This window comes from Lepidochelys olivacea, assembly GCF_965140295.1.
Source record: "Lepidochelys olivacea isolate rLepOli2 genome assembly, chromosome: 1".
NCBI lineage: Eukaryota > Metazoa > Chordata > Testudines > Cheloniidae > Lepidochelys > Lepidochelys olivacea.
The window spans coordinates 264,173,875-264,188,110 of NC_140411.1; the positions used below are offsets into that span (position 1 = coordinate 264,173,875).

At 40.8% G+C, this 14,236-nt stretch overlaps 1 protein-coding gene across 1 annotated transcript in view; it reads left to right on the plus strand.

Annotated features, from left to right (window-relative positions):
* Nucleotides 1–377: 377 nt before the first annotated feature.
* PLBD1 (phospholipase B domain containing 1) overlaps nt 378–14,236 on the plus strand; it is a 53,536-nt gene continuing 39,677 nt past the window's right edge. The window contains exon 1 of the mRNA XM_084617449.1: nt 378–713. Coding sequence (XP_084473575.1) covers nt 638–713 — 76 coding nt within the window. The 5' untranslated portion in view covers nt 378–637. The remainder of the gene's footprint in view (nt 714–14,236) is intronic.

Here is a 14,236-nt window from a genome sequence, read left to right on the forward strand (position 1 = left end):
CCCGAGTTACCTAGAATAGTGCCCAGTGTCCCCAACACACCTGTAAAATAGGAGCCGTTCTCTCCCCTCCCCCAGCCCGTAAGTCCCTTGCTGAGCGTCAGGGCTGAGGAATACACAGGCACCTAGAAGAAAAGGAGGACTTGTGGCACCTTAGAGACTAACCAATTTATTAGAGCATAAGCTTTCGTGAGCTACAGCTCACGTAGAGAGACGCAAGTGTGAGCAAGGGCTGGTGGGTGGCGCAGCCCTGGGGCTGTTGCGGCGCTGAGGGGCTTGTGTTGGGTGGGTTTTGTGGGGCACGAGCGGAGCGAGCCAGGCCGGGCCTGCCCCGCCCCCGTGTTTGGCGGGAAATGCTGGCCCGAGGCGGGCCCGGGAGCGTCCAGGTGCCGCTGCCGCCCGCCCCCTCTACGGCGGTGCCGTGTCCCCGGGACAAGCCCCCCGCCAAGGCACAGCCCGGGCGGGAGGGCGGCTCCCGGGCAGCGAGTCTGTCCTGTGTAGCCGCAGCCTCTCCCCCAGCACAGGGCTCAGCGGACGGGGCGTGAGCCGGCCCCGGGAGGAGGCGGGGGCAGCGGCGGGACCTGCCCTGAGCTGTTCCGAACTTCCCCAAGTCCCGCAGCCGGGAGACGCGGGGAGCAGCATGGCCCGACTCCGCCACGCAGCCTGCTGCTGCTGCTGCTGGGGGCTCATCCTCCTGTGGGCGGCGGCCCGAGCAGGTGAGAGCGGCCCCCCTGGCGATAGACAGACACCGCCGCTGCCCCGGGGGACGGACAGATTGACCCCCCTCCGGCAGGGGATGGAGGGAGACAGTACACAGCCCCTTCAGCGGGATGGAGAGAGAGACAGACACGGGGGCCGTCTGGGGGCCAGACAGATACTGCAGCCCCCACCACCTGTCGGAGTCTGTGCCAGGCACCCAGGGTGGCTTCCCAGCGCAGTGACAGACAGACAGACAGACCCCCGCAGGGCTCCCCCTCCACACCCTGAGCGCAGCGCGGCGCGGCCTCGCCGGGCAAAGGGCTGATCAGTTCCATGGCTCTGCCTGCCTGAGCTCGTCCCTCTGGGTCTTCTCAGCGAGTCCCGTTGTATCAGAAAGGCAGCTGGAGCTGGTTTTGTCTGCCACTGGCGCCCATAGCTACAAACCCTTCTTGCTGCTTGTGGAGTTACTCTTCTTAATCTTCTTATTTTCTATAATAAACCCCTCAACGTGGAAGCAGGTGCAAATTCCGTGATTGTGTTGTGCATCTCCAGGTCCATTCCCTAGTGAGTCGATAACTGTGCCCCTTGCTGCCCAGAAGGATCAGTGTAGCTGAACTGGCATGAAGTCGAGGGTCTAGCCATGATAGGGATGTTTGAGGCAGCCAGGACACATTATAAAGGGATTTAAAACAAACGTCCCCTCGGTCAAGTCCTTCAGTTATGATAGGAATTAATGATAGCCGACTGGTAGGCAAGAATAGATGCAGCACTACTTCCAGAGCAGATCATGCCCTGCAGTCCAGAGGGTAGTCAGTACAAAAAAGTTTATTTAGGTGCCCATATTTCCTTGTGTATAGCTAACATACCCAGTGGAGAATAGTGGCTGTAGGCACGGAATATTATAGTAAAGAATATGATACATTACAGTGGTCCCCAACCTTTCTGTGGGAATAGCATATTCCTATTCCCAGAAGAATGTGATGGGTGCCAGACACTCCGGCGCTGAAATGCCACCGAGAAATGGCAATGCTTCTCGGCGGCATTTCGGCAGCGTGGTGTCCTGCGGGTGCACACAACTACCCCGGCGGGTGCCATTGCACCCGTGAGCACCGCAGTGGGGACCCCGGGATACAATGTTACAATTTGTAACTTTAATGTTCTGATTTGTGGGTGTATAATAAATATTGTCCTTTTAGCCCCAGAAGTGCTACATAAATTAAAGATCTGGTGTTTTGTGTCTGTATATTAACTTGTTGCTTTTACTGTGGTCAATGAGAAAATATCAGGTTATTTTAAAAAAGTTTCTTGTCTTATATTACAAAGACGAGAAGCGATTCTGCACAGAGCTGCTTTTCATTTTATATCTGCATAAGATATTTGTAGCCAAAGTTGTAAGGTTAAAATTAGGTTAATTTAATAACTAAAACTGATGTGAGCTGTAGCTCACGAAAGCTTATGCTCAGATAAATTAGTTAGTCTCTAAGGTGCCACATGTACTCCTTTTCTTTTTGTAAAACTGCTGTAGCACTTTCAAACTCCTTCATGGATTGCTTTGATTTTTCTGCATCCTGTTTATTCTGTCTATTGTCCCACACCCTGGTGACTTCAAAGCCAAGGGTTGGATTTAATTGAGATGTACATTTTTGGTAGCCCTGCAATTTTCTGTAGAACTGGAGTTTCTATTTTAAAAATTAATTTCCCACCTATTTCATTTGAGAAACCTTGCAGATATGAATGAATGCCATGGGTCTAATTGTATGCAGCTAGAAAAAAATAGCCCCTGAGAAGTGTGAACAGTCCTATTAACCTCAGTGGAAATACGAAACGTCGTGATGAGAACAGAAAAGATTATTCAGTAACTGGAAGGAAGGAGGAAAGAGAAACTAAAAGGAAAAGTCTGGTCACTCAGTAACAGACTTAAAGGTGGCAATTTTGCAACAAAGAAGCTTCAAGAACAGAGAAACTGCCGAACTAGAATTAATTTGCAAACTCGATACCATTAACTTGGGCTTGAATAGAGATTGGGAGTGGCTGGGTCATTACACAAATTGAATCTATTTCCCCATGTTAAGTATTCTCACACTTTCTTGTCAGCTGTCTGAAATGGGCCATCTTGATTATCACTACAAAGGTTTTTTTTCTCCTGCTGATAATAGCTCATCTTAATTAGCCTCTTAGAATTGGTATGGCAACTTCCACCTTTTCATGTTCTCTGTATGTATATATATCTTCTTACTATATGTTCCATTCTATGCATCTGAAGTGGGCTGTAGCCCATGAAAGCTTATGCTCAAATAAATTTGTTAGTCTTTAAGGTGGCACAAGTACTCCTGTTCTTTTTGAGGAGAGGAGCAGGAAGTTAAGGCAATAGCCCATGGTATAGAAAATACTATCCAGAGTTCAAATTTGCAAGAAGTAGTCTGACATCTCCCCCAGCACAGGAACAACAGAAATATATCAGAGTAGGAGGCAGGAACTAAATTAGTTTCTTTCTTACCACAGGTTTCAGAGTAACAGCCATGTTAGTCTGTATTCACAAAAAGAAAAGGAGTACTTGTGGCACCGTAGAGACTAGCCAATTTATTTGAGCATAAGCTTTCGTGAGCTACAGCTCACTTCATCGGATGCATACTGTGGAAAATACAGAAGATGTTTTTATACACACAGACCATGAAAAAATGGGTGTTTATCACTACAAAAGGTTTTCTCTCCCCCCACCCTACTCTCCTGCTGCTAATAGCTTATCTAAAGTGATCACTCTCCTTACAATGTGTATGATAATCAAGGTGGGCCATTTCCAGCACAAATCCATGGTTTAACAAGAACGTCTGAGGAAGGGGGGGATAAACAAGAGGAAATAGGTTATTTTATAATGACTCAACCATTCCCAGTCTCTATTCAAGCCTAAGTTAATTGTATCCAATTTGCAAATTAATTCCAATTCAGCAGTCTCTCGTTGGAGTCTGTTTTTGAAGTTTTTTTGTTGAAGGATAGTCACTTTGAGATCAGAAATCGAGTGACCAGAGAGATTGAAGTGTTCTCTACCAGCAACCACATACCACACAACAGAACCACTACCCCAGGAACCTATCCTTGCAACAAAGCCCGTTGCCAACTGTGCCCACATATCTATTCAGGGGACACCATCACAGGGCCTAATAACATCAGCCACACTATCAAAAGCTCATTCACCTGCACATCCACCAATGTGATATATGCCATCATGTGCCAGCAATGCCCCTCTGCCATGTACATTGGGCAAACTGGACAGTCTCTACGTAAAAGAATAAATGGACACAAATCAGACGTCAAGAATTATAACATTCAAAAACCAGTCAAAGAACACTTCAATCTCTCTGGTCACTCGATTTCTGATCTCAAAGTGACTATCCTTCAACAAAAAAACTTCAAAAACAGACTCCAACGAGAGACTGCTGAATTGGAATTAATTTGCAAATTGGATACAATTAACTTAGGCTTGAATAGAGACTGGGAATGGTTGAGTCATCATAAAAAGTAACCTATTTCCCCTTGTTTGTTCCTCTCCCCTCCCCCCCCCCCACTGTTCCTCAGACGTTCTTGTTAAACCCTGGATTTGTGCTGGAAATGGCCCACCTTGATTATCATACACATTGTAAGGAGAGTGATCACTTTAGATAAGCTATTAGCAGCAGGAGAGTAGGGTGGGGGGAGAGAAAACCTTTTGTAGTGATAAACACCCATTTTTTCATGGTTTGTGTGTATAAAAACATCTTCTGTATTTTCCACAGTATGCATCCGATGAAGTGAGCTGTAGCTCACGAAAGCTTATGCTCAAATAAATTGGTTAGTCTCTAAGTACTCCTTTTCTTTTTTCTTACCACAGAACAGTGAAAAAAAATCAAGAAACTTTTGCTGTAAAATGGATGAGAGTCCAATTTTGTGGGAGGGGTGGTCATAGGAAGAGATGTAAAGCTGTCCTACCTTATCTCAAAGACCTATTTTTCAAAGAACATGAATCATTTGTGTGATTCAGAAGGTAAGGAAACTCAAAAAGAAACTTGAGCTATGGAGAAAGTGTTATAGCCAGTATCTAACTGCCTCAACAGCTTTGTACTTAGGCATTCCCCTGTCCCCCAAGAGCCTGATTCACTTGGCTAATGAACCCCTATGCCCTCCCCTCCAAATTTGAGTGAGTGGACTTGAGACCTGGTGCGTGGGGTTGTAGTACCACTTAGGTTTGGCCTGGTTAAAAAAGTGGTGAGGCTCCGGAGCTTATGCTTGTATGTATGTTTGTGAAAATCATGCATGGAAGTTTCAAAATGCAATACATAATTCACATAGGGTTTGAATGTTCCCCCCTCACACCTTCCCACCATTTGCACATATCAAGTAACTAGTTTTATATAATGGTAAGTGTGGTGAGATGAAATATCTTGCTTTGACTTGATAGTATGGGGGGAATAAACATGAGTTTGGACCAGTAATTAAGTCTCCCTACTGGAAGAAGGAAAACCCAAGTAGTGTATATCCAAATAAAACAGAAGGTATTGTCCTTAGATTTGTTTCTTAATTTGGAAAGGTTTAGGTTTCTTCTCTAATATATGTGCAGTATAAGGAAATCTATGAACAAGTACTAGAGATTTAACATTTGATACGTATTTCAGTCTTAAATGTACTTTGAAAGAGTGTAAACTTCCTATTTTTGGGGCGGGGGTTTCTGAAATCTTATTAAGCAGATAGTACAAGCAGTATCAAAATAAAAATAAAACTGGAAAAACACCATAAGTTCCTCACTGTAGTTGAACTGAAATGTTGCACTAAAACTTGACATCTAACTATTGAGCAATGTGTTTGTGGGCTGAAAATGAAAGAGGTACAAATTTGTACAAGTTCTGCATTTGTGGTTGCCAAGTTCTGCAGAAATCACTTTCACGGAGATGGTAGGTATGGTGTTGTACAATTAATCCTCTGCATTACCCCACCTAATTTATACTGTCCATCAAACTTAATTGTGCATACTTTTTGTAATTAAAATATGTTATTTAGTACATTCAAAGCACTTGATGAATACACCCAAACACCACTGAGGACTAAGCCTGCAAACTTGGGCAAAAAATACTGGTGCTATCACTCCTCCAAAGTTGCAACTCCTGCAGTTTTAAGGAATAAGTCATAAAATATCAGGGTTGGAAGGGACCTCATCTAGTCCAACCCCCTGGTCAAAGCAGGGCCAAGCCCCAAATCCGTAAATGGCCCCCTCAAGGATTGAACTCACAACCCTGGGTTTAGAAGGCCAATGCTCAAACTGCTGAGCTATCCCTCCTCAGTTGTTTAAGATGTCTAATTTTAAGATAAGGTCCATTATTTAATAAGCTTTTTAAAATATGTAAATCTAACCTAGGACTGGCCGAGCAGCAAAGGAAAAAATAGTAATTAAGCAACACTTGAAAAATTTTACTGGTGTTATGAGATGTGCCAAATGGTATTTGAATAGCTGTGGAGCTGGTTGAATGCTGGGGGGGAACAGTCTTTAACTTATTTGATAAATATTAATTACATTTGTCAAATAACATATACTGAATACTGTTGAACCTGCTTTCTTTGCTTTTCTCTCTACTTTCTCTTATTTCTTATAGTAGATTGTGATTTTTTTTCTGGACATCATCAGCAGTGTCTGTCTCCTCTTTTCCTCCATTCTCCCTCAATCTGTTCTCTCCTTATTTCTCTTCATTGTGTGCTCCACTGTCTACCATGCTTTGTATATCTCTTCTTTTTTCTACACCACCAAATAAAAGAGCACCTAATTTTTAGCATATCCCATTAATCTCTCCCTCTCTCCCATACCTACCCACACATGCAGACACAGGGCTTGGGAATTTTACCAGCACCTGACAACAGGACCACCATCTACCAGACACAGACTGATAAAAGATGGGAAGTGGCTTCCACTGTCTAGGATATCATTAGTTGAAAGCAAACACCACTTAGCTTTTGGGAAAGGGGAGGGTGCTAGGATTAATACTAGAGTGCTGTCTCTAGATCTTTCCTTGAGGAAGTCAATCTTTCCTATCAGCCCCCAGCCAGTATGTATTTGCTAAATTTGAATTCCCCCCGTAACCCTCAATGACTACTGGAAGGGAGGAGGAGTATTCTTGTTTCATTTGCTTTCCCACCCCTATGGTGTCTTGGCTGCTGTAGGGTGTGGTAGTAGGTATCTCCACAAACTACCCTGTCGGCAGGGTTGGTTTTTTTTTTTGACTCATCCTCAGTGAATAGCTCCAATGTTCGCCTCTGGTTGCTACTCAGACCTTCCCAAGCAGCAACAGAACAGAAACTGACCCAATTATTATCAGTGGTACTGCTGTTATTCAGAATCCCTGTGGACTGCAGTGGAAACTGATAAGACAGTGACCAGCTTTCACTCTGCTGCAGTTTAGCAAATCTATGAGCAGCTGCGGCACTGAAACTGTTTGCATCACTTACACTTGGTTCCTCTTTATCTTTGCAAATACCAGGGGTAGAAATTTTAATTTTTTATTTATTTTTAAGACACTTTAGACTCTGCAGAAGTTGATATTATTCACCTGGAAAAGATTCCAGACAAGTTTTCTCAAGTCCTGTGTATGCTATTGATTTTCATAGAAGGTTTATTAATGTGACAAAAGTTCAGAAGAACTATAATCACAAGGTCCATCATCATATGTCAGTTCTGTGTGTTTGTTTACAGAGTGAAATGCTAGTAGAATAGAAAAACTGAAATGGTCTGTGTGTTGAAAAAGTTTGGATTATATTGTGATGTAAATTTATGTAAGTGCATTCAGACCTTGCTAGTTTGCGGTTTCATGTGTTTAGAAGTGTTACAGGGCAGCGCTAAGGCTGAATAGGTTGACTGCAAGCCAGGTGGAGTGAGTTAAGAAGGACTGGATGGATCCCTTAAATGTACTTTTTCAGACTCTAGTAGCAGTGTTTGAGTTTTTAAAAAAGTATAAAATGTTTTTGGAAGTTAGCTGGACTCTACTGAAACAACTTAACTTCGTTTTGAATGGATATTTTTGTTGGGGATTTCCTTCATTTAAAAAAAAAATCAAAGAAAGAAAACAAACAGCAAAAGTTTAAATTGGGTTAGCTTGTAAGGCCTGTGAGAGAAGAGTACTTTTCTGGCAGTTCTTGTGAGCACATCAAAGCTTGTCTCCCCTTCTGCAGATTGTAGTAAGTCATAGAAGGGGAGGAGTGAGTTGGGGATGGAGGAAGAGAATTATACCCGCTTGAGATGTGAGAATAGTGGATGACAGAGGGGGAGAGTCTTCTATTCACACCGAAAACTTTATGCACTTAACAGATTTTTATATTTAGAAAATGTTAGTGTCTAGTTTTTAAATGTGGATAAAAATCTCCAGCTTTCCCCATTCCATATTTACTTTTGATGTCCCTTTTTTGTGCTCCCAGATTCTACACACATGCCCACACATACATGCATGCCTTCTCCCTTTAATAATAAGACTGAACAGTTAATTAGCTCTTTTCATCCATAGTTTAAAGCAGTTCTTCACAAAGCCTCTTGCCTCCCTCATTGCCCCTTGCCCTCATTTTTAGACCAGGGAGTACAGCTCTCCATGGCTCCCACAATCCTACCCTTTAATGCTTCCCATGGTCTCCTGCCCTCAACCTATCCAAGCATCCCCTAGTTTAGGCTCAGGAAACCATGCTGTCAGCAGCAGGTCAGATTATATTTATAAACATTTAAAAATAAATTGAAAGCCTACTATAATAGCCTCATAAAGACAGCTCTGTACCAGTGTGGCCCAGAATGGAGGCATGGATTACAAGAAGGGAGGGCGTAAAGTAAAATAATGCATCTTGCAATTTTGAAGCACCTCTGCACAGACTGTTTCTCCACCTTAGTTTAACTGGTTGAGAGTCAGGATCAGGTTTTACTTCAATGTGTTTTTTTTGTTTTTGTTTTTTTAAAGGCAAAACAGCAAACAGTTGGCTCACTTCAAGGAAGAGAACACCTTGCAACATGCAAATCCTTATATTACTAAATTAATCCTTCTGTGTAAGAACAATAATTAACTTCTCTACTTGTTCTTAGTTGCTTCCCATTTATTCACTAGGTTAAGGAGGAATAGAGTACTTGCTGTCCTCTCCACCCAGTTTTCCAATTCCTCCTCTTTGTATCCCTGTTCTTATACGCTCCTCGTTAATGCCTGTCCTCCCTACTGAAGCACAGAGCACAGACCCCTTCACATAAGCTCTTTATATTATAAATCTTTACAAGTTCTCCACTAACTCTTCCTCTCTATCCCTGGAAAAACAAACAAACAAACAAACTCAAACACTGAAAGATTCTACTCTTCAGCAAGGCCAACAAAATAAATATATACATTTGGAGTTTGTAGGCCAACTCATTTTGGAGATATGATGAGTCAAAACAGTCTTGAGAAATTTCTCATCCCTGGGTAAAAATGGTTCTGGGTTGTGACATTCAGGGTATTAGCTTCTTTGAGTAAGATGAGCTTTGCGGAGCAGGCTGGAAGTCAGACTTATAATTGGAAGCTAGCTTCTACCTTAGTAGATGGAGATGCTAGTGCTGCTCTGTAGTGGACCTGTTGCACCATCTGTTTTCAGGGGAATCTGGATTGTACCACTGTTTATTAACTCTTGTTCTCTCCCCCTTCCTTACCCTTCACTCCTACATGGTCAGTTTTTGTGAACTCAGCTTGCAGCAGGATGGATAAAAATCAATGATTTTTTAAAAAAAAAATTAAAAATCGGTTTTTATTTAAATAGGATTTTTTGATAAAATGCTTTTTGAGGAAAAAACCTATCTAAAGATAAAGATATATTATAGCTCAAAGATATCTCATCATGGAATAGAGATTATAAATTCTAATTCTATAGTATGAGACAATATATTCATGTAACGTTTAAGAAAAGTTTTGTAAATGAGTTCCAATAGTTCATGGATTAGGCACCCAATTTTATGAGGTTCCAGGGGCTTCTGTATAGATTTAGGTTAATCTTTCTATCTGCTCAATGGGACTCAGTGTTCAGTCTAGAAGATACCATCAGAGATGCTTAGTTTTGCAGTTCTCAAACTGGATTTGTGTCTCCAGAGATAACATGCTTGTTAACAGCTAAAATGTTTTTAAATAAATAATATGTAGAGATGAGAAATAACAGACCTCAACCCTGTCCCTCTGCAAATTTGTGTACACAGAGTCAATCCCTTACCTCTCTCTAAAAGTGCAAAGTTTCAAAAAGTTCAATGAATAGAAGATTATTGGGGGCGGAATAGATCTGGACAAGGAGAATAAGTCTGGAGATAAATGTGAGAACGGAGGGACAGGCAGCAGAAACAAAAGTGAAACTGAGCAGCATATTCCAGAAGTCTTGAGGTCTTTCTGAGTGTAGCCTTCACTGATTTGAGATCTATCATACCATTCTCTCACTAGAAGGGAAAACCTATAATGGCAGCAGGTCGTAAAAGAGACCCAGTTTGGGAATATTTTAATGAAGTTCCTCTACCTGTGGGTAAGACAGGCATGCGTGCAAAATGCAAACAGTGCAACAACGAAATGCAAGGCCCAGTTGCCCGAATGAAACAACATCATGAGAAGTTTTCCTTCTCAGGAGGACGCTGCGTTGAAGATGATGAAAGAAACATGTCTGAACATGCAGGATCTTCAGGTTGGTAAACTTTTTTATTTCATACTTCTTTCTTAAGGACTGCCTGTCTTCCTTCTGGACTATTCTTGAATTCTCACGTTTGAGCAAAAAATATAGTTGTTACTCTATGGTACTATCATTTTAGATGCAGTTGTGATAAAAAATAAATAGTTGAAATAGATCTTCCTTTTACAATTTCACCTTTAAAGTAGTACTGAGTCTCAGTGAATGCAATGAGTAATACTAAATGAGCAGTATGGTAATAATAATTAAATAACTGCACTGACTTATTTTGTTTAGGAGAACCCATCCTCAACATACAGGATTCTGAAGACTGTCCACCTTCAAGATCACCATCATTTTCTGTAGTTTCAGAGTTATCTGCCAGTGATAGTGTTTCAGTCACATCATGTATGTCACATAGCCACAGTATATCACCTGCAGCAAAAAGAAAAGAAAATCTCCATCATCCAGAAACAACCACAGATAAGTTTGTGATAAGAACGAGCAGATTACAGAAAGAGGTAATTGATGAAAAAATTGCCTGGTTTGTTTAAGGAACCAACTCTCCTTTCTGTATGATTGACAACCCACACTTTATTAACATGGTTCAGTCATTAAGACCAGGATACAGTTCACCCAACAGAGCAGATGTCGCAGGCAAATTGCTGGATAAAGTGTATGAAAAAGGAAGTGAGCAGTGTACAAAAGGTCTAGAGGGTGAAATTGTTAACCTGAGTCTTGATGGGTGGGGAGCAATGTCCACAATAATCCTGTTATATGTGCTTGTGTGACAACAGAAGAAGGGAATGTCTTCCTTACAGAAACACTTGATACATCAGGAAATGCACACACAACAGAATACTTACAAGAAGTAGCAGTAAAAGCTATAAACTGTGGGAAAAAATTCAAATGTCTAGTATGCAGCTTGGTCACAGACAATGCTGCAAATGTATCCAAGATGAGAAGAAATTATTTAGAAGAGAGTGAGGAAAGTCCCAAGCTAATAACGTACGGTTGCAGTGCTCATTTGGTGAACCTCCTAGCCAAAGACTTCAGTGTTCCAGAAATAAAGGCTAATGTTGTTGAAATTGCAAAATATTTCCATAACAACCACTTTTCAGCAGCTGCTCTGAAAAAAGTGGGAGGAACCAAGCTAACTCTCCCACAAGATGTGTGATGGAACTCAGTAGTGGACTTTTTTGAGCACTATATCAAGAACTGGCCTAATCTGATGATAGTTTGCGAACAAAAACATGAAAAAATAGATGGCACTGTCACAGCCAAAGTTCTTAACATTGGGCTTAAGAGAAATGTGGAACACATGCTGAATACTCTGAAGCCTATTTCTGTAGCCTTGAACAAAATTCAGGGAAATAGCTGTTTTATTGAAGACGCTGGTGAAATTTGGAAGGAACTGAGTAAGATCTTAAAAAGAGAAATATGCAATGATGAAGTTAAATTACAAGCATTAAAAAAATGAATGGGACAAGCACTATTTCCAGCTCATTTTCTTACAAATATTCTCAGTACTTGGTACCAGGGTCAAACCTTAACTGCTGAAGAAGAGGAGTTGGCTATGACATGGACATCCAGCAATCATCCCTACAGAATGCCAACTATAATAAACTTCAGAGCTCAGGGTGAACCACTCAATAAATATGCTTGCTGCTGATGTTTTAAAGAAAGTCACACCAGGGAACTGGTGGAAGTCACTGAAGCACTTGGATTCAGAGACTGTTGAAGTGATAATCTCACTTTTAACAGCAGTAGCTTCTTCTGCTGGTGTAGAAAGAATATTTTCTTCCTTTGGACTAATTCATTCCAAATTGAGAAATCGTTTGGGACCTGAAAAAGCAGGAAAGCTTGTTTTTCTTTTCCAGATTATGAACAAACAGGAAAATGAAGGTGAAGATGACTGGGTTAGCTGCAGAAGCCAATATTTTAAGTTTCTCATGTTGACCTGGCTGACAGAATCCATTTAATTTTTTATTTTTTAAAAAATATATTTCATTTTATTATTTTAGTTAAAAACAAGTTTAACAAAAACAAACCTGATTTTAAAAAACTTGAATGTTTAACTACATTAAAAAATCATATGCTTGTTTTGTTAAAATATTATATGTTTGCTGTTGAAGAAGACCATCTAGAATACATAACGTTGTTGTTTTAGTTAAATAAAATAATTTAAATGTCTGTCTGGTGATGTTCTCCTCCTAATACAGCATGGCAAGAAAATCCGCCAAATATTAATGATTAACCTGTTGAATTGGAGATAGTTCACCTCCCATTGATTTCATAAATATCTGCTTCAATTACCTTTGGTAAATGAAATAACCAATCATTCATTTTCTGATATAGCTGTAAAACTAATCTGAAAAGTTTTCAAAATAAATCACTTTAAAAATGTACCTTCTAAAAATGAAACCTACCTCTACCTCTGAGTTGTGAAGAATATGTATTAAGGTTATAACAACCAACAAGAAAGCACTTTGATGTCGAAATCCATGATTAAATTGAGTCTTCCCGACTAGTGATTTAAATAATGATTTAAATCAATTTGATTTAAATCAAATCCACCCTGGCTTGCAGGGATTGTTTGTAACTCTTTTCAGCACTACCTGCTTACCAGCCTGATGAAACCAGCTCTTATTTGTTCAGCTTTCGGTCGTTCAGCCCAAGTGAGTCTCACATGACAATGGGATTTCAGTTTCTCCTAAACCTAGAGCAGTACAGATACATTATGCATTACTAGATGATAACTAAGGAGGTTTAACCTTTCTTCTCTGCCATATGTGCTTGAAGAAATGTCAAGTCTTTCATGTCTCAAAGCACCCTCTATTTAGCTTCCATCCACACTAGTCAAGCAACACCTTTTAAAACATCTGCTCCAACTGCCATTTGGGAGGGAGTACTGGAGTGGTTCCCTTCCCAAATATACATGTTTGCGTTACACCCAAAGTACCTGATATCCTCAGAACTCCTATAACACTGAGTCTGGAAAAAGAGAAATGTAGTTCACTGGTAAATAATAACCAGAGCTGGACTTTAAATTTTGATTCAAGAGAGCTGTACCTCTTATGTAGCTGAGTATTATGAACACTGACATGATTAGAAACAGTTACTGCTCTGCCTCTGAACACTAGACTAGCCAATAAAGTGTTTCTGACTGTAAAGTTACAACCTTTTAAAGTAATAAACACTGAAGTAAAAAGAATGAAAACTGCCTTAAAGCAACTGAGTTATCACCGTGTCAGAAGTGCTTGAGCAAGAGCTTAGCAACTCAGAAAATAGTTTTTTTTAATTGAAAAACTTCATAGCTTATGATGGAAAAAAATTACTTCTTAACAGGGTATTTTAGGGCACTGAGCAAAATGGGTGCATTTTATTTGAAATCAAGCTAGGTATCCAATCATGAATGCCATTACATACTGCCTTTGCAAAGCATTAGATATTGTGCTGATACTCATCTCTTAGCTGTTTATATGGTGCCAGTCGTCATAGTGTGAAAGCTAAATATGGTGAGATTTTCACGGTTGTCCATGCTGCATTCAGCTCTCTGCTTGGCAGGTTTCCTTAGTGTGTTTCTTTTATTTTTCTCTCCTCTGTTTTTCCTTGTCTTCAGTTCTTGCAGGAAACCTTTTGCACAAAGGTGAGTCATGTATTTTGTTCTGAAAATTCAGCCTTGGGCTTAGTCTTATCTCTTCTAGAATAAAGTTCCATCGTCAGTAGCTTTTAACCAAATATGCCTTGTCTCTAGCTCTTGCAAGTTTTGTCCTTGGCACCAATAGCTGTATTGTCCTAGAGGAATGTAGGCAGTGTTGCCCACTCTCACATATTTATCATAAGAAACACAAATTTGGCCCTTGCTGGAGCCAGTCTTCCCATG